The following is a 21,448-nucleotide window of genomic DNA, read 5'->3' as shown; positions in this document are numbered from 1 at the left end:
CGATTGAGAGAATGTGAGACTTCAACCTCAACGTCAACGAAGATAACTAAGAACGGCAAGCTTTGACGTTCGTTGAAAGAGAGGACTTCGTCGCGCCAGTGACGGAAGGGAGGAGAGAGGATTGAGGACAATCATTTTAGGCACGATGTAAAGAGTGAGAGAGGTAGAAAGCGTATTACTACAAGTGAGGAGGTGCAACGCAAAGAGTTTTAGGTTTTAGGAATTAGGTTTCATGTCATCCTATATTACGATTTACTTTTTTTTATGTTATTTCTTAAGTGACGGGGCAGGTTTGGGGTTGGCGTTGGAACGGATATCAGTAATCTCATACTCGCCCTTGCTTTTGGTTATCTGGGAAAAAACTTATTTGCAACTGCCTCATGATGCAATTAACAGAAGCAGGGTCATAGAATTGTACATGGTTTATATAGATTATGGATAATGAAAACTAACATTATCTTGCAATATGAACATATATGGTATTGAAGATTGCTTAATCCAATATCCTTATCCATTCAAAATTCCTATAATTCTATCTTATATTTTCCTTGTTGGAGTGTGTCCAAAAGTTTTTTGACATTTAAGTAGTTAATTAATCTCTTTGGTGATAATATGTCCATCTATAATAAATTAAAATCAAACTCTATACATTATGCATGTATAGATTTGTTAATCCTAGCTAGCAAAGGTAAAAATGAGGAAATATACTAGTTTCTATAGTCTAGAACTTGTTAATTACACTTACCGAAAAATGAGACTATAATTTCTATTATAATTAATCAAATATAATGTCAGATTCCTCCAGACTGGATAAGTTGCTTTATTCCAAAAAAATCTGTTCACTACTAAAAAAGGGATTTTTTACGACACACATTCTAAGACGGTTATGTAAAACCGCCTTAGAATGTCACATATGGCAATTTTGTAAATAATAAAAATTATATGACAGCGGTTTTATGAAAACCGACCTAGAAATTAAATATTCAAAAGCGGTTTTATTGGAAAACCGTCTTTGAAATTTGCGTAATTTCTTTGACGCTTAGCATTCCACTTTTGTGCGCCCTATATCCAGAAGCTTACGTAGACTCTTCCTCTCCCTCACCCTCAACCTCCCCCTCCTTACCACCTCCCTCCACACCGATGCCGCCAAGTCCTCCTTCCTCCGTAACCCCTTTGTCTCCTCCGGCTTCCTCCTTCCTCCGTGTCGCAGTCCTTCCACGATGACACTCTGGTGCTCTTCCTCATCACCAACCAACTCTTCAAGGACCTCTCCTCCACCAACGACTTTGAGGTAAGCCTCACCCTCGATTTTTTCTCGTGGATCGCTACTTTCGACCTCGTTCATGATTTGACCCTAGAGGTTTTCAAATTGCTCTCCACCGCTAGGGTTTTCGTTATGAAGAGGGCAATCGCCGTTGTTTTGAGAGTTTTCGATAAGTACCCCGACGCGGTTAGAGTTTGCTTCAAGCATTTAGATGACTACAAGGCTTACAAGGAGGCCAAATTGGCTCAGATGAAGCTTCTCAATTATGCTTCTTGTTCTCCGGTGGACCAAAATGTCCCTGTGGCTGAACCTGAATTCAATCGCGGTGGTGAAGAGGTGGCTGAGGCTGAACCTGAATTGAACGTCGATGAACGTGTAGAGCCTAAGAACCCTAGATGGGCTGTTTATGGGAGGGGTTTGGAAGAGAATACTAGACTTGGCAGCTGTTACTTCAGTAAGTTTTATGTGTCAGAGGAACAATGACTCATATTTTACCATTGTTATATTCTTATTGTTATTGGAAAAGAAAAACTCCCTAGTTCACCTTCATGGTTAAGTTCTTGTGATTTTTTGCTCGACCAATGTTGTTGTTGTTTAGTAATCCCATATTCCCAGTGAATGTTGATGTTGTCAGTCTTCCTGTAATGATTAATTAGGCCATAGAAACCTTGCTGCATTTTGTGTGTGTGTGTGTGAGAGAGAGAGAGAGAATGATGATAAAGGTATAGGGAGGGAAAAAGGTTCTGATTCACTTAGTCTTTGGTGAATACTTTCAATTCTTTTTTTAATGGTCAATACTACTATTATTTTCAGGATAAATGGCTTCCTCAGCACACTCTTGCTGCATGTGGAGAATTTTACCTTTTAGATTATCTGTTGAAGCACAATGTTGATATCAATGTTTTGAAAAATGAAGAGTCAGGGCCATTGAAGGAATCCACATCCTTGATTGAGCACCGTAAGCAGCATGGATTATATTATCTTCCTTCGGAGAAGAGTGAGATTGTTTCAGATGAGTATCCTCCTGCAAATGATCCAAAGTCTAACAATAATATAAAGTTTTACTTCGATGACCTTTATCAAGTTTTGTAGTAAAATTATCACACATTAATATTATCGAGATGAGACTCTAATTCTAACAAGTGAACATTTAAATTTGGTTCTTCGATTTATTTCTGAGTTATTTAATTTATGTGTTAATTATGATTAAATTGGATTAACATGTAGTTTATTTTTGTTTTTGTTGATTTGATTGGTTTGTTGGTGTGAACTATTTATGTGTTCACTATTGCTTCTTACTCTTCATTATTTTCTTCTTTCTACACCGAAAATTTATCTGGTGGTTAAGTACCAGCATCTTCTGCTTTGCATGCTTTTAATTGGAAACTCCTTAGCCATGGAGGTCTTGTTATTTTCTCATCCCTTCTTCAATTATTTCATTACTTTTATTTGACTGTGCTTCATTTTAATGTTTCTAATTTAGGCTCTTCCCATTTTTCTTAATTCGCTGGTGCATCCCGCTGCGGCAATCTTGATTTTGGTCATACTCATCTTCATGTTTGGAGAGGTAACTTATTTGTTTATAAGCTTGATCAATGAAGCTAATTGAATTTATTTTTTTTAAGGTTCCTTGTTCCCTGATTGATGCAGATATTGCCGCAAGCAATTTGTACAAGATATGGATTGACGGTTGGAGCAACGCTGGCTCCACTTGTTTGTGTTCTTCTTATAGTTTTCTTCCTTTTTTCTTATCCAATCAGAAAGGTATGCTTATAATGTTGATATGTATGATTACTATCAACAAGGGTATGTTTAACGAAAGTGGTTAGTCTTCCTCAACGTAACAAATCAAGGTTTGAATAATTGCAAGAGGTGTCCATGTTTCCTGTTTGACAATAGTGTCTCAGATAGGATTGCCTTAAAAAAAGGATATGTGTGAAAACAAACAAACAAAAATGTATGATAGCTATGTGTAACAAGATACCTGATGGAGATTGTAAATTTTCAGGTTCTTGATTGGATGTTGGGCAAAGGACATGCTGCCCTTTTGAAGACGGCAGAGCTCAAGACTTTTGTGAATTTTCATGGAAATGAGGTATGAACTATTGAATTTTGGAAGTCCAAGTTTTAGAGGATTAATAAAACTATTGCCTTTATATTCATTTGAATGCTTTAAGATGTGCTTCTATAATATTTTGATGTAGGTTTTATTACTTGTGTTCCAATTCTTTCAATATGACTCTGGTTTGTGCTCTGATGTAACATTTAGGCTATACGATTGTTCTATTTTCTAGGCTGGTAAAGGAGGAGATTTAACTCACGAAGAGACAACCATTATAACCGGTGCACTTGAATTGACAGAAAAAACTGCAAAAGATGCCATGACTCCTATATCAAAGGCATTTCCCTTGATCTGGATGCAACTCTAAATTTGTGGGTTTGTGAATTATTTATTGTTTTGTCCACTATTCTTATGTCTTCTTTTTTTCTAACCGTGTCCTTTGTGTCTGTGCTGAAGGGAGACACTGAATTCAATAATGACAATTGGTCGTAGTAGAGTTCCAGTTTATGCAGGAGAAAAAACCAATATTATTGGAATTCTTCTGGTAATCTTTCTTCCATTTCAGATTTTGTAAATAGATGCACATGATTGTAGATTGCTTGTCTCAATGATAATGTCAGTTATTAAAGTTCTGTTATAATTTTTGCTTATTATATTGGATGACTTGATATTGTGGTGAAAATTATTACGTCAAGTTTCAAATTTATTTATCTTCTTTTTAAGTTGGTGTGTTCAGCTACAGCAAATTGAAACCAATAACATATTATTATTTAGTCCTTCATCCAACCTTCCCTTGTTGAAGAATCTCATTTATTCTCAACATCAATTTACTCTAGAGACTACTCTTTAATTAGAGATATAAAGCTTGAGCTTGTTATTAATTTGACCACCTAAGATCAATTTCGACTTAAGCATATATATAATAGAAATAAAATAATATAAAAAAGTTATATCCTCAAATTATTTTATAAATAAATTAAATTGGACACCTACTGTAATTATTGAAATGATACTAACATTACTCTTTTTAAAATTAGGTAAATTAATTAATGTAGTTTGTGGCATTAAATTTGTCAATAATATATTGTCACTGGCCCACTGCAGGGTAGTGAAAATACAACTCCAGGACTATTTTTGATGCCATATAGCTTTTGCATGACATATTTCTTTCAGGAACCATGTCATCCAGGTTCCACTCTCCCATTCTCAAATTCTAAATTATATATTGTCTCTCTGCAACTTTTTATATATATTTCGATCTCAATGTATGTATCTATTTGATGGCAATGAAATCCTTTGATTTTTCATAGGTAGTAATAAAGGTATATAAGAAAATAGTCTTTTATTATAAGCTGAGAGGGACCTGTACAGTACTAGTGAGTCAAAAGGTGCGCTAAGGGTGGTTGGATAGCGCTAGTGAGTTAAAATAGTCTTTTATTATATTTTCCTTTATTTACTTGTTTCTTTTAAGTCTGACTCCTGACTTTGTTGGAGTCCAATTTAATATATATTTTTCTTGACTATGTTATTTAATCTGCCAGTGACACACTCGCACTCGAGGCATGTTGCTCTAGAAAAAAAAAATGCTATGTCGTTAAATTTTATTTGGTCTCAATATACATTCACGTTAACTATTCTTTGGTTTAACTTTATATTAAACTTTTTTTTTAGGTCTCAATGTACAATGCATATCATGTCTTTACTCTTTTAAAATTGTTTATTTTTTAGGTGTAAAATAAATAAGAGTATACTATTTTCTTTAGTTACTAAAAGTTTTAGTAATTTCTTTTTTACTTCCTGAAATTTTTTTGACTAATTTTTGACTAATTTTAGTCTCTTAAATAGTTAACTAGTAAAAAAAATTAAAATAAATTTAAATAGTTAACTAGTAAAAAAAATTTAGGTTAGTATATTTTATGATATAATTGTAATTTTTTATAAAATTATGTAGTTATTGTAATTTTTCAATGTTAACAATAATTTTTTTTAAAAATCAAACAATCATAATTTATTTAAGAAATTTTTAAAAGTTGGTTAAATGCAAGACTCTAACAAAATATTTCATTTTTTTTTACTAAGAGTTGGTTAAATCCGATGGTTTTACCGTTAATCAAACAAGTGGATCATAACACCAAGTTATCACACCAAGTTATATTTATAGGAAATCAAAACTTTGTGGCCACAGTACATAACATGTTGACTTTTACTTCTTGCACCTTCATTTTTACTTCCTGCACCTCTAGCTAAGTGCCAAAATTTAAATAGTCCACATACTTCTGTCTCACACACTACTCCTATACCAAACAAATAAATAGCTGCCAAAAGGCATAACTTCTCTTATCACACACTACTCCTATATCAAACAAAAGGCAATAGTTGCCAAAGGATCAGTTTCTAGCTAGAATTGCCCATTTGTTTTGGCAGTATTTCTTTCTTATCTATATTGAAAGAGAGAATTATTGGAGAAATTGTGTTATGCTTTTGGCTTGTCACTTATATTCTTGATTCATATAGCAATATATCACTAATGGTTCCCATTTCATTTGATGGAAGATTGCAATATTTTGACAAATTAATGGATACATGGAACAATTTTATTTATGAATTATTATTGAATAATTAAAATTTTGTCATTAGCACGTGAATTTGCTTGAAAATGTGATACCAATTTTCATCTTTCATTGGATTTGTTTCCAAATTATGACCTGGTATAATATTTTGATATATACTAAATTGTTGAAGTATCAAATTGAACATCTCCCTTGATATTCTTTTCAGGTTGATATGATTGTAGTTACTGATGGGAGCAGAAAGCTTGGGACTTGGTATGGTTGTTGGGAAGCTTGATCTATATGTTGCTGCTGCAGGGATAAATCCTCAAAGGGTACACACTTGTAAATGATGATGATGGTACTTTTATAATTGTAAAGGATTTTATAATTGTTGAAATTGATTTTATAATTGTTCAAAATGATGTATTTTAGGTTGCCATATGAACATTAATGTACATGGAGACCAACCAAAAATATAGACAAAAAAAGTATATTTGACATATTACGACGGTTATTTAACAATCATCGTAGAAAAGCAACACATACAAAGATGGTCATTGAATAATTGTCTTAATATACATGATTTACTAAGGCGGTTATAAAATAACCGTCGTAGATACCCATTTAATGAGAAGACTTACTAAGACGGTTTCTGTAATGAACGTCTTAGTATACCTAATAAAATATTACCTTTTTAAGACGGATATTTGAATAACCGTCGTAAAAAATTCAATAGACAAAGACGGTTGTCCAAATCATCGTAAAAAAAATTCTTTTTATGACGCCCGTTTATATGACGGTTCAAAACCATCGTAAAATAAGCGATTTAACCGACGTAAAATGCAATAATTCTAGTAGTGGTTACTTGAGCCATCCAGGTGCCTTCATAAAGGTCATTGCAAAATTAATTTATGGCAAGCAAATAAAGATAAAGAGTTTGATAAATAGAATTAGATAAAAAGAAAAGAAAAAGATATCATTATATCAATCATGTATAACACCATCAATAATTTGCCACATATAGTTTATTACTATTAGGTAACAGCATTGGAAACCTCGTGAACATTTTGGTACTAATTTATTTTTGGGTTTTGAAAATAAAAGCAAGCAAAAATTTCTTCAAGGGTATAATATATTGTCAAGGAATAGTAGAATTTAACCCGTTTGTTGTTCTCTTTAATCTTTAACACTAACATAGCCAGTTATTTCAACTAACTAGTCAATGGTTTCATTAAAAAGGAAAAAAGAAGAATGGTCTAGAGATCCAAATCAAATATTTGGATCCTCCAATCTTAACAAACATCCATGCAACCATTAGCTCATCATACACAACTACAGACAAGTTTGAATCTCACTGATATAACCAATACAAGGATACCAACTAAAATTATGGTTTATAAAATCAAGAAACGGAACAAATGATGAATGAACGAAGGATACAACATACCTAATTTGCTCTTACTCTCACCACCTAGTTACCAACTCATAGACAAAATATTTCATAAGAATGAGAATTTCTTTCCAAAGATAGAGGGCAAAATTTGCATACCTAGCCACCATTGTTCCCATCCCATCTCTCTTGAACAGTTCCAACAATAGAACTCCACTAATAGTGTCATCCAACAAATGAACTCTTTGAACATCACCCTGACAAACAGAAAAAGTTTATATTATTAGCATCATATAACTGGGATTTCAAGCAATGTCATCATATGTCAAAAAGCAACTTTTCAAGGAATTTGAGTAAGTAATCAGTGATAGGACAACTAACTACCTAAAATAGGTCATTTCTCATAAAAATGTTACATTGGGGTCATTATATTTACAGAAATCAGTCACTTGACAAATCTTTAAGAACTATAAGTAATTAAATGAAAGTAATCAAATGAATTACCATTGAAACCGAAGAAGGCGTGAGTGGCTGATCGAACTTCTTGCTCTACGGTGAAATGGTAATCCAGGGATATCTCTTGCATTCTTATCAGTAAACACTCATTAGAATTCATTGTCACAAAAAAAGAAAAAAAAGAGAAGAAAGATATTTGTTATTAGCAATGTATATATCATGATTAGCTTCATAATTAAAAGGTGAAAATGATTAAAAGAGTAGTAACAGTCTCTATGAACTTAAAAAAAAGGAAAAAGAAAATTGACTTGTGATCATATGATTTTATTTTGTTACTAAATTAACTTTATCATAAGCTAAGTGTACTAGTACAAAATCAAAGGACAAACGGCACAACGCCATCTTGTTGTTACTACCATGGCGGACCACAAAGACACTAAAGCAAAAGTCAGCTATGGCCCCACATATGCAGATGACACGACATTAATTTAATTTATTTTTCTTCAAATTAATGTTACTAAAATTAAGAATGAGAGTGGAATTAGAGCATATAAATAAACTAACACTAATTCTTGATTTTCTTTTTAAGAAAAACACTAATTCTTGATGAATAATATATGATCAGCATTAGTATAACTCAACTAATGAATAAATACAAAAATCCTACCTAAGAGTATTCTTTATTTTATCACTGCTTACAGCTCAAGAGAATGGGAATTAGAGAAGTGTTGACAAGGAAGAGTAAAGTCCACCTTTAGGCACATGCTACTCCTCACTGTTATTTTTGCAGAAAGTTAAGTTTATATGGACAAATTATTTACCTGAAAGACATTGCATACCACCAAATCCAGAGGTTGTTTACAAACCATAATAATTTTCATTCAAAACAAAAGGCATATAAGGTGACACCATACTTACCAATTTGCACTGATTAATATCATAACCCAGTTTACTCGACAAGATGAATAGACATTGTTATTGCTAATTGTATAGAAACAATATCCAAACACTAACATCGAATGCTATATTGCTAATTGCATGCCATACATTGTAAGCTTAAAAAATTCACATTGGACCATGGTGCATTGGTGGCTAGAGTTTAAATTATGACTTGCAGCAAATTTGACATAGATGGACGACTCTGGAAGCGCAATAGTCCAAGCCTCCCACTTTAGTCATGGATGGATACTTCCACATACAAAGTTGGTTGTGAGATGCACTTGTACTAAATCCATGACCACTTAAAAGCTCCTTGTGATGTCAATTCCATTCTAATCCACAAACCTGCACAGAATACTAGATTACTTACTACAAATAATTAGGTAATCTATCATTCAACTAGAAAAAATAAATCAGGAAGGGGAGTTTTAGGACCTGTTTCCCTTTAGGTTCCCAATCAATTATGATGTTAACCTTGATACCAAGAACACCCTATAGGACAATGAAGAAAAATATATTAGCATTTAGCAACATTAATCCATGAAGAAAGAAAATGAGCCAACAACATGAAAATCCTAGTGTTGAAAGAAAATCTATCAGGTGGCTATGAAGAGAGAGAGAGAAAAAAAAAACAAACCTATCTTAGTAGCACATGTCTCACTGCTGAGTCAATGTAATCCTCGACTGGTTGTCCAGAAGACATCATGTATCCATCCTTGACAGGAAAGTCCAAGTAGCCCTTCCAAGCTCTTCCTTAGTCACTGGAGCAGCAGATTTTCCATATAGAAACAAAACGAAGATGAAAAATAACCCAATCATGACATTCCATATTTATAAAGATACTTCGAGAATTTTAGTCCTAAATGAATAACTTATTTTACTTAACACACATTTTTTTTCTAAATTACTCTTTGCCCATCTCCTTGGCTTACGAGCAGAAAATAACATACACAAAATCAGTCAAATAGTAAACAGATCTACTTTGCAAAAAAAAAATCAAAAAATTGAAAGAAAAAAGAAAAAGCAAACCTGAGCAGCTTTGTAGGCAAAAGCGTGCTCTTACGGCCTCTTTGTGGTCGACACCGGTCATGAACTCGACAAGGTACCTTGGAGTCGCTAGAGGCGGTGGAGGGGACGAGGCACGTGATGAGGAGTTTGAGGATTTTGTCGTAGATTTTGGATAGCTCAGCCTCGATCTTGGAGCGACAGTCGCAGATGACAACGACGTGGTCCTCATTGCTGTGACTCTCCTCATTTTGTTCGATCAAGGAGATGATGCACCAGGAGGCATGGTGTGCTGATCACATTCTTGTAAGTGACAAAGAGGAGGTTGCGCTCTTCCACGGTCAGCTCCTTACTCTCGACGGAGGCAGAGAGCTTCTCCATGAACTCCACCATCTCCTCGTAGCGCTCAGCCTGTTCCGCTAGCTTTGCCATGTACTTGAACTCTTCGCGTGGAGTGGGAGCACTCCATTGCTGCAAGATTTGGATGAGAGAGAAAGATAGTGTGTGTGAGAGAGAGAAGGAGAGACACCACTCGCTCGAAGTAAGCAACAAACAATAGGTTATGGCAATAAGCATTCCACGACGGTTACATAAGTAACTGTCGTTGAACGCATATTTAAGATGTACGTCTCTAAAACTGTCGTTGTTTCGCTGTTGTAAAATGTAATTTTTTTAGTGATGATATGACAATCATATTTCAACAACAACCAAGGGTTATAAGGAACTACTCATTTGTTATCAACAGTCATTTCTATTTACAGATATTGATTCCCCAAATCATTTTCTATACTCTAGATATCAGTCATTACCTTGTCGTGTCTTTTCGGAGAACTATTTAGGATACCTTTTTGTGCACTAAACATTCTTCATAATGGAGATTTTGGATTAAGTATTTCACAAGGTCCATGTATCATATGCTTTAATATGACCTTATGCAACTATGATTCCTCTTCAATTTTTGGTATTTCTATCCTCACCACGCTATTGTACTCTTGTGGATCTCGTAATTTTCCATTACTGTCTAAGATTAGTAGCATGTGTACATAAAGTAGTCCCTGTTTCTGAAATCCTATCACATACATGTAACTTTTAACCTTCTCAAGGACACCTTTATTAATCACATCATCATTTAGTTGCTCAAATTTTGCTCGAAACATTCTTGTTAACAAGTCAGGACGATCTTGTGGTGTTTGATGAGTGACAAGATCAGAGGATATTTCACTCCAAGAAGGATTACACGTCATTGTAATAAAAATATAAAGTTTACCATCATGAAGAAAAATAGTCATACCATCTTCATAACGTTGTGTCAGGTCTCGGACGACTACCAATAAATGGTGATGGTAATATTGTTCTTTGTCCAACATTTTCTACAATAACAAATTGAACGTGTAGATGTTAATTGATGTAATTGATTTTTTGTATAATCACGATGAATGTATGTTGATAGTAAGCTGCAATATTTTCTCCTACATGCAAAGCATCTTGTTGGCCTTGATAAACTTCAAAACGAATATTATTCTGATGATTTTGATTCCACTTTAACCTCCCTGCTTCAATTTTGACATAGTTATCTACAACATATTGTTGTAAACATTAACCCACTTGTAACAATTTGGATTGATCATTTGGACGAATCTATAATGAACAAATTTATCACTTAGTATTTTATATTATATTTTTAACAAATATAGTTACAATATTGTACAAAACAATGTTATTTACCTGAAGTATATAGCTATATTATTCATAACATGAGATATTTTGTCCATTATCATTTTTTGTATTGAGGTCCCAACCATATGTCCCAAAAGGCAACAATAAAGGATATTGAAAAGGATTATAGTATCCCATAGTCTCTTGAATCTTCATTAAATTTTTATCATGTCTTGCCACGTTTATATCCTGACCACTTGTCATTGATTCTACATCTTCATTGATAATAATTGTTGCGACTTGTGGTACAGTTGAGAGTTGATATTGTGGCTGATTAGTAGACGTTCTTTAATGAGTAAGCTACATTCTCGAACATTTGGATGTGGTGCAAGTTGTCTAAATACACACACCAAAGGATTGTATCGATGGAGAATTTGTTGCAACTTATAAACCATAATTTGGTAAAGTTGAGGGTTTTCCAACATTCTATTTTGTAACTCGTGCTCTGTATCATAGATATACCAATTGCAAGAAGCGTGGCCTAAAACCCTCATTTGGATAAAATCCTCCAATGTTGTGATACGCTTCCCCTGAAGCCCAAAAAGTATATTACCACCTCTAGTTTCAAGAATGTTTTCATTAACATGAACAACAAGCGAAGTAAATGAAAGTACATGATTGTAACTTCTAATATGTTGCCTAAAATGTCTTCCTTCTAATGAAGTGTCTAAAAATATTTGAAGCAACTCTTGTGGAGCACTAACATGTGAAAATGACACCTTTCAACTAGAGCAACACATATCGTGTGATTCATAATAAAACGGACATGCATGGCAATGTCTACATGTACTTGGAGTAGGCAATTGAAATCTGACCATTCTTTCAACATTTTGAAAATTCCAAACACTATTATGAGTTTGTTGGCATCAACATTGCAACTCTACATTATTAAAAAAATTACACTTTATTTAAATTAAAACAAATTTAAGGATTTCCTATGTTACATAGGACTTGTAAAATATTTTTTACTTTATCTACGTTGATATGGACTAATATTTCTAATTTTTACTTATAGTATTTGGAATTTAAGAAGAAGCAAGAATATAATAATGTTTAGCTAATATGACTAAAATGATCTAAAACACTATTAAAATTAAAATTGCTAACAAATGGGGGCATCAATGCTTGATATTTTTGCTATATTAATATATGTGCAATTATGTTGATAGTGTAGAAATTTTGTGTTATAACAGTTGAGATGGTAATAACAATTGGAATCATAATGAAATAATAAAAATAACGTAGAATGGTATAAAAGATAATCATCATACCGTGACTGTTAGTCATGTCTGCAAAATGATCAATACAAAATGCCATTGGTGGTGATTGTGGAAATGATAGAGGTAATGTTGACGGTGATGGTGGCATTGGTGGTGACAGCAAAAAATTTCATTATCAAATGTGAAAAATATGTGTTTTTTTAACTAAAAACCAAATTCATAAAACATTTTTTCTTGATTTTAAAAGTGAATGTAAAAATATTTTGAAAATAATTTTAAAATCATTTCAATTTCATTTTTATCGTTTTGTTTCAAAAATTACATTTAAAATCCAAAAGCCAAAAACTCAACCACCTCAAAGGGACCATAAGTTCTTTAAGATAGTTTATGCATATAGTTTACAGCCTATTCGAAAACAATTTAAGATTTTTTTTATAATTTTTTTATAAATATTTTTTTAAAAAAAAAGTAAGAAATTAAAATGCATTGATCTTTTCTTACTCCCATTTATTAATTAAGATCAACTTACGTTCTTAACTATATATATAGAAATTCTTCCAGCTTAATTTCTTAGGATTTTACGGCACATGTTGGTTTTAACAAATATTGGGAAAAATTCAATGCATTTTATCTTCTTCATTTTTTCTTTTATAAGTGATTAGGGAAAAGTTTATATATATGTATATCAATTTCCTTTTTAATTATGAAATCAATTTATACATCAATGCTTATATGATAAGTACAATTTTTCAATAAACTCTTAATTAGTTGTTTACGCTCAAGTTGAAAAACATTATTAATCTAGAGAAGGGAAATGTGAAGAGAGTTCTGTTGAAGCTTACTTCTTTTTATGGCATTGTTGTGCTGTATGATTAGTTTTTCTCATGACTATTTGAAAATTTTAGTTAATCACCTTAATTTAATAGGATCTCTTTACATTTTTTTTATCTATAAAGTTTGGACTAAAATCTTACTTATTAGAATTGTGCTTAATTTTATTCAAACTAACAACTTATTCTTTTAGTTCTCTTATATAAGAAAAAAGAACATAATTTAAGTTGTAAATTTTGATTACATTTGTTTTATTTAACGACATTATGTTCAAAATATTGTTCATTTAATATGAATTAATGTTTAAAATCAAGTTGCAAAGAATAAATAATTTAGAAAAAAAAATGACATAATTTAATAAAGTAAAGTAACTTTTTTAATAAACATGAAATAAGTTTTTTTTTTCTTATAAGAGATAAGAGAAGGACTGTTGATGTTCTTCCTCCCAATATGAAAGCTGTTATTTATGCCTCAAATAGCATCATCAAGAAAAAGCAAAGGTAAGCCATTTATGGAAGAGAAAGAAATTGAATCATGATGAACAACATCATAAACTTTTTGGAACTAATGATGGTAGTCCTCGTACATCCCAGTTGAACTTATTGCAATGTGACAATATTTGCATTGAAATGCATCGTCCACCATCACTTCATGATCAGGGTTCAGGTCTCTGTCTCACGGTTATTACTTTACACACACTCATCATCACAACGGATAACAATACTAATTGAACTTTTGCACTCGATTCAACTCACTTTGTTGCATTGTCTCGTACAATACCTACCTTTTTTCAAAGGATTGGATACATATTTAGATTGGAATAATCGTATATAGATACATTTTATAATATAGTATTTTATTCTGAGTTAATAAGAAAATTAAGAATAAAACTGGATAGCTGACAACGAAAAAGTTTAAGTTTGCAAGTATTAATGTAAGAATGACTATTCTCTCTAATGGCTACCATTTTTACAAATTTAATAAAATTTTCTAATAAGAAACAATTTTGTATAGCCATATTAGATTAGAATAGCAACTTCTCAATAGGCATTATTATATGAGTGGTTCAATTAACTATCAAAGTCGGCCTAGTGATAAATGTAAGAAGATCTAATAAGTTCAATTTTCGTTGTTATCACCACCAAAAAACAAAACTTACCTATACTCATACCCAATTACAGTGGCATATAGAATTTAGTAGGGATATTCACAATGTGATTTCATACATTTTTAACTTAAAACTATAACAAGATAATGAAAGTAAAATCTAAAAATAATATTTGACTTGATCATAATGTCTCTACCGAAAGATCCTTATGATATATAGACAAAAAAAAAAGGCAAAAGCTATAGAGACTATTTGAATATAAAGTTACAAGTGTTTTTTTAAAGTTTTTGACAGTTTCTTGGCTGCAAAAAAAAAAATATTTTTAATAAAAAAAATTCAAAAGTACTTACGACTTATATCCAATGAGATCCTAATCTTATATAGAGTACGGCTTAAAATAAGATAGGCTTAAATTTATTTTTGTTTCCTCAAATTTAGGTAGTTTTTATTTTGATTTCATAAATTAAAATTTGTTTTTTACCCTTAATTTCGAAAAATGCTCTTTTTAATCCCTTTTGTTGTTAAAAAGCTTAACAAATTGTGCATCCAAACCGTAAAAAATCAATACAAATGGACTGAAAAGAGAAATTTTCAAAATTAAGAGACTAAAAAAAGCAAAGTTATGTTTAGGGGACTAAAAGCAAAAGTGACCCTAATTTTAGAAACCAAAAACATACGTAAACAAAAAAAAAAATACTATAATAATTACTAAAATAAACATAATTATCAAATAAGTTTAATTTTTTTACTATTTTATAAGTATAAAGCATTCAGTGACTGAGAAGTAATCTTCTCTTAAAACTTGTTGGTCACCTTTACATTGTGTTTATTTTTGACTGAAAAATTTGTTTGATTATTCGATAAATAAATTTTTATAAATAATTTTTAGCAGTTTTTAGTAATTTTTGAATATTATTTATAGTAGCATTTTTTAAAACGCTAGTTTCTAGCTTTTATTTTTTTTATATTTTATTTCTTTTTTATCCATAAAATATTTATTCGATTTTCTTATTATTATTTTTAAATATGTCATTTTATATATTCTAATTAATTTATCAAACACTTATAATTTAATAAGTCAGCTTAAAATTTTTTTAGCTATTATCATTTAGCTTTTAGTTTCCAACTAATTTTTTAGTTAGTTTTAGGGAACATGGTCATAATTTAAAAGATAGTAGGGTCTGTGTGTATCATTTACTCCCTTCATCTCTAAGTAAGATTTTTTTTTCTCAAATTTGTTTATCCCCTTTTTATAAGATTTTTTTGAAGTTATCTTTTACATTAATTATTTTGACCAAAATATCATGGTTACTTTACAATAAATGCTATAAATTAAAAAGATCAATAAATTCTCTCTTATAAGGATTGAAGAATAAACTAGCATACAATAGTTAATTAGGTAGAGAGTAATTAAGTAAAAGGAGAAAGATGATGGTCCCATAATTTAAAAGGTAGTTTTGGAAAAATAATACAAATTGCTAACAAATACAATGTTATTAACTAAATTAATCAATTTTCTTAAAGAGTGGGAATTAGTTAAATTAATCTTATATTTAAGGACAAAATGAGGATTACTAGTTTTCACTCATCTCTTTATCTTTCTCTTCATCTCTTCTCTAATTCTCTTCAACCAAACAATTTTACTTATTACTTTTTTCTCACCAATTTCTACTTTCTCTTTTTTATTTCCATCTATTTTATTTCTCTCTCTTAACCAAACACAACCTAGTGGAATCCAACTCTCAACCATGTTTTTAATCCATAAAACCCCAACCTACAACTTACTTTAGAAATTCAATGAGTGAATAGAATATTTAGTCCCTGAGATTGTACCCATTTTGCATATTAGTCCATAACTTAATATTAAATTCAAAATAATCTCTATCTTTGCATAAGTGTTGCAAAATAGTACTTCCGTTAAATTTTAAAGTAACGCCGTTAGTGAGGTCAATTTTAGTGCCATGTGGACTATCCAATGTGGCACTAAAGGATGACGTGGCATGATACGTGGACGTGCCTCCTAAAAGATGTCACGTCATTTGATGATAACAAAACGAGTAAATAGGTAATTTAGTCCCTGACTTTGTACCCCTGTTACATATTAGTCCCTAACTTAATGAAAATTCAAAATAATTCATATCTTTTGCATAAGTGTTGCAAAATAGTCCCTAATTTAAAAGATGCCAGAAATCGTGCTTAAAGTGTCCATGCATTGCAAAGGTTGTGTCTTACACGATTTCTGGCGGCGCAGATTCCTCCTTGAATTCCTTGTCATCTTTTGATTCCTCTGGTTTTTTCTCTTCTTCTTTCTTTCCTTCTTCATTTGCTTTTTTCTCCTCCCCTTTATTTTCCTCTGGTTTTTTCTCTTCCTATTCAAAACACACACAAAAAAATCATAATCCGGAATGATACATTGATGGTAATTGAAGAAAAAAAAAAGAAAAGATAATGGTTATGCAGACCTCATCCATTGGCGTTGACGGCTACAGAGATAAGGTTGTTGCTGTGGATTTTTGGTTTTTTTTATTTATGCAAGTGAGTGTGGGTTCTTTTTCGTATATATGCCTCAATCGGTTTAGAACCATCAAATTTGAAGAAGTCACTCATTCTATCATCATCAAATGACGTGGCACTAAAATTGGCCTCACTAACAGCGTTACTTTAAAATTTAACGGAAGGACTATTTTGCAATATTTATGCAAAAGATAGGGACTATTTTAAATTTTTCATTAAGTTAGGGACTAATATGCAAAATGGGTACAATCTCAAGGACTAAATTGCCTATTCAAACTAATTAACATAATGTTTGTAATAAATTTAATTTGATCCAACAATTTTGTTAAATTAAGTCTTAAATATGTTTTTAGTCCCTCAAATATGAGTCATATTTTTTTAGTCCTTCAAATTTGAAGTTATTTTTTATAGTCCTTGAAATTCATAAAATTCTCTTTTTGATCCTTTTGCAAAGTGTGAGTCAAATAAGAAATAAAATATTCATAATGTTTGACATTTTTTATCACTAGAATTTAATTTTCTATTTTTTATATTAAAGTACAATTTTTGGCGACTCTAAACTGTCAGTATCAAATCAATAAAAAAATTAAAATAATTTTTAAACCAATTAATGGCTTTTAATAATTGTTACTGACAATTTTTAATCTCCTTAAGTGTATTTTAAAATATAAAATAAAAAATCAAATTTTGGTCGATAAAAGCTGTTACAAATCACAAATCTCTTATTTCATTTTTAACTCGTATTATGCAGAAAGACTAAAAAGAGCATTTTGTGTATTTCAATTACTAAAAAAAGTAACTTTAAATTTAGAGGACTAAAAAAATAACTCAAATTTAAAGAATTAAAAACATATTTAAGCCTTAAATTAAATATAACTAGCCTAAGACTAACTCATCTTATTAAAATACTTAAAAAAATTCATACTACCTTTATTACTATATATAAAAATCTTTCAATTAATTAACATTTTTAAAAAACATTGGTTAATTTAGTTAGTGATATTAAATTTAACAATAATTTGTATTATTTTTTCCAAGTTACTCTTAATAATTTTATTAATCATTTCTCTATTTTCACTTAATTATTTCTCACCTTATTAATTAATGTTTGGAGAGAGAATCATGATTATTTAATTTGTGTTCACTTATATTCTCCAATCCTAATAAGACAGGACACTAGTTTATCTCAATTAATTTTCAGCATTTATTATTTTTTCTAAAATATTCTTAATTAATAACGTATATTTGAAAAAATAGTAATTAATGCAAGAAACAATTAGAAATTAATTTATTTCTTAAAAAATAATTTTATAAAAAGAGATAAGTAATTTTCTAAAAATGATCTTATATATAATTACGTGGGTAGTATAATTTAAAAACTATTAAATACTTTATTAATTAATTTCGTTTTTAACATGTATTTTTTAAAATATAAATAAATATTTATTATTGCATTATTTATATATGAATGTTTAATTTATTTCAAAACTAATTGTTAATAGTGAAATTTGTACTGGTTTTCACTAACAAACATGATTGCATAAGTATATTCAAAAAAGAAGATAATTCTTGTAGGTCATTTTCTATATGGGTCTATATGTTAAATTTTTATGTTTAGTTCCATTTAAAATATATCATTGTATGTAGAATTAAACAAACTAATGATATGTATTAAGTAAGATTGGAAAGATGTTATCAAAATGAAAAAGTAATATAAAAATGATAAGGAGATGAGAAAGAGATATGTAATAAAGAAAAATGTTAGAATTGAAATGGTGGTCGAAGTATTATCTCAATTCGGAACGACATGAACTTAAGAAGACCTTTATTACAACAATACAAACTAATATTTATGAATAATCATTTCTAACTATTTATAACTTTTCAAAAAACTTAAAGTAACTTCTGATTGTCATCTTCACATCCACGATTTTTGTCTTCAATCTCCATCATTGTTAACTTCTATCTTCAATTTTCATTGTTAATGTTTTCTACGGTCTTGATGTTTTCTAAATCTTTATTTCTTCAATCAAAGTACTGATAGTCAAACTATTCTTATAAAAGACTAAATTTTTATATTTTATCAAAGACCATTTTTTGACAATCAAAAAATAATGATATTAGCCTAAATTCCCCTATATTTTTTTTATTGGAGTGAAAAATATAAAAATTAATCGATTAGACTAAATCCAACATCAGTGTTAAATTTTTTATCTCCAATTGCTTTTCGATCCGTATTAATCAAATTTTCAAGATATGCATCTTGTTTTTTTTCTTCTTTTTTTTCTACACGATATCTCGAAAATCAAATTTTCCCTTCTATCAATTGCTCATGCATGTGGAATTCCCATTTCGACAATGATCATTGACTTCTAACATCAATCTTTGCTTCTCCATTTTTTTTAAAAAAATTATCGTAGATTTTTTTAAAGTGTCATCATGACTTTTGAAAACTTCATTCATCAAATGGCAACTTCACTTTAGCCACAATTAGTGATGGATCTAAAAACCTTATAAAAGGACTAAAAAAATTCTTTATAATTATTTAAATGTCTAATTTTTAATAAATAATTATTTAGAAAATAATTATTTTTTAAACATAAAATTAAAATTAATTTTTATATTAAATGATAACCTTAATTTTTATTATTATAACAATAAACATTATTAATTTTATATAATTTTATATTAATTATAACTTTAATTATTGTAAAAAAATAATAAACAATTAATTTTACCTAATTTTATATTAATTAACTTATATATATATATATATATATATATATATATATATATGAAAAGTTTTAAGAGAGAAGAGAGGATACTTTTTTCCAAAAGTACACACCTTCTCTCTCTTTAAAATCCAAAATACACCTCTTTCACTTTTAAATCTCAAAATATACTACTTTAGAAAGCCAGTGAGAAGTCGGGATTCTCAACGGTTTTTCTTTTAATTCAAATTTCTTTAAAAAAATTTAAAAAAATAGAGTTAACATTTTAATTATTTTAAAAAAATTATTGACTTTTTTTTCTTAATATTATTTTTGCATTAATAAAAAAATTAAATATTTTATACTATTATTTTATTAAATATAATTTTTTTAAATAATATTTATTTTATAAGAAAATGATGTTGTTATTAAATATAATTTTTTTTGCTTATATATTTCAATTTTAAAAGTTGATAATATTTTTGGTTTGATAATAATTAATTTATACAAGACTTTCGAACTTTTACTTTTTTTTTAAATATGTATTATAAAGAACACAATGAATATATAGTTATCAGATGTTAGATATATTCTTTGAAGAAATTAAAAGTCCCAAATAACAAAAAATACTATCAATAACAATTAAAAATAGTAAAATGAAATTGGAATATAATAAAAGTAACATAATAAAACCAAAATAACGGAATGTACTAACAATAACAATTCAAACATGAAAATGACAAAACTAATCATAGTTTGGAAGGTGTTACGCATCGGATATCTCTTCTTCCAATAGCTGGATTATTGATTTATTAAAAATTGCTAAAATTTCTATTGGACAAAAACGCTTCTAGTAGTTGGATTCTAATAACACCTTTAACTCGTCTTCATTGATTTTAAACTCTATTATTTGATACTCAATTAATTTTTTTGAATATTTTGTATGGTCTCGCTTTCGAAAGAACAATTGTCTGATCAGTTGTGATTCGTGAATTCCATAAGGGAGAATCCTTATGGGCACAACTTGCTTGATGACATCGTTGAGTTTTTCGATGCTACATGCCGAAAGAATTTGAAATCTTACTGGGTTTGTTCCAGTAAAGGAGTAACCCCAAAAATCGTCATGTCGTGACATCTTCCACTTGCCATTGTGATACAACATTGCATCATGAGTAGGAGTGATGGTGAATCGAAGTAGGTTGAGTATACCCTCGGGTGTTCTCTTGATGGTACATAATAATTCTATAGGGTCAACACATGAGTATTGTTTATTGCACATTAACATTATGCAAACATCATCATCATTTTACAATTGGAGAGAATGAAAAAAAAATATTGACCTGCATCTATGGATGGTTGTCGGTAGTAGATTTCGTCCACAAATTAGTCATTGGTTAGTCGAAGGATGTTGTGAATTCTACTCTTCAGTGTCTCTAAAGAACACTTTTCAGGAACTCGCATCGGTATTGGAGTAGGACATTAAAAATAAATACAAATTTGGTTGTCAATGATTGATCCATTTGGGAAATTGAATGCTAATCTCGAGTTAGAAATTATCTGAGTGTTTATTTCTCCCAAGAATGTCACAGTATTGAGATTGAATATGGTTTGTGAAGGTATGTTATGCGCAAGTGTGTGGTTGTATTGAGGGTATTTGGTGTTATTTATAGTTGTTTGAAG

At 30.0% G+C, this 21,448-nt stretch overlaps 1 protein-coding gene and 1 pseudogene across 1 annotated transcript; one reads left to right on the top strand and one right to left on the bottom strand.

The window, feature by feature from the left end:
• The first annotated feature begins 1,036 nt into the window (after positions 1-1,036).
• LOC100799833 (DUF21 domain-containing protein At1g47330) lies at positions 1,037-6,297 on the top strand. The gene is given in 11 exon segments (XM_026126382.2): positions 1,037-1,291; positions 1,387-1,718; positions 2,078-2,666; positions 2,748-2,831; positions 2,915-3,028; positions 3,273-3,359; positions 3,559-3,667; positions 3,670-3,697; positions 3,783-3,870; positions 4,431-4,515; positions 6,105-6,297. Coding segments are annotated over 9 exon segments (726 nt in total). The 5' UTR covers positions 1,037-1,291; positions 1,387-1,718; positions 2,078-2,540; the 3' UTR covers positions 6,110-6,297.
• Positions 6,298-9,252: 2,955 nt separating this feature from the next.
• Positions 9,253-10,912, bottom strand: LOC121173881 (uncharacterized; annotated as a pseudogene).
• Positions 10,913-21,448: the final 10,536 nt, after the last annotated feature.

The sequence above is a fragment of the Glycine max genome, chromosome 17, assembly GCF_000004515.6.
Source record: "Glycine max cultivar Williams 82 chromosome 17, Glycine_max_v4.0, whole genome shotgun sequence".
In the NCBI taxonomy this organism is placed as follows: Eukaryota; Viridiplantae; Streptophyta; class Magnoliopsida; order Fabales; family Fabaceae; genus Glycine; species Glycine max.
The sequence above is the reverse complement of the archived record's forward strand: the minus strand, read 5'-3'. Positions and strand labels throughout refer to the sequence as shown.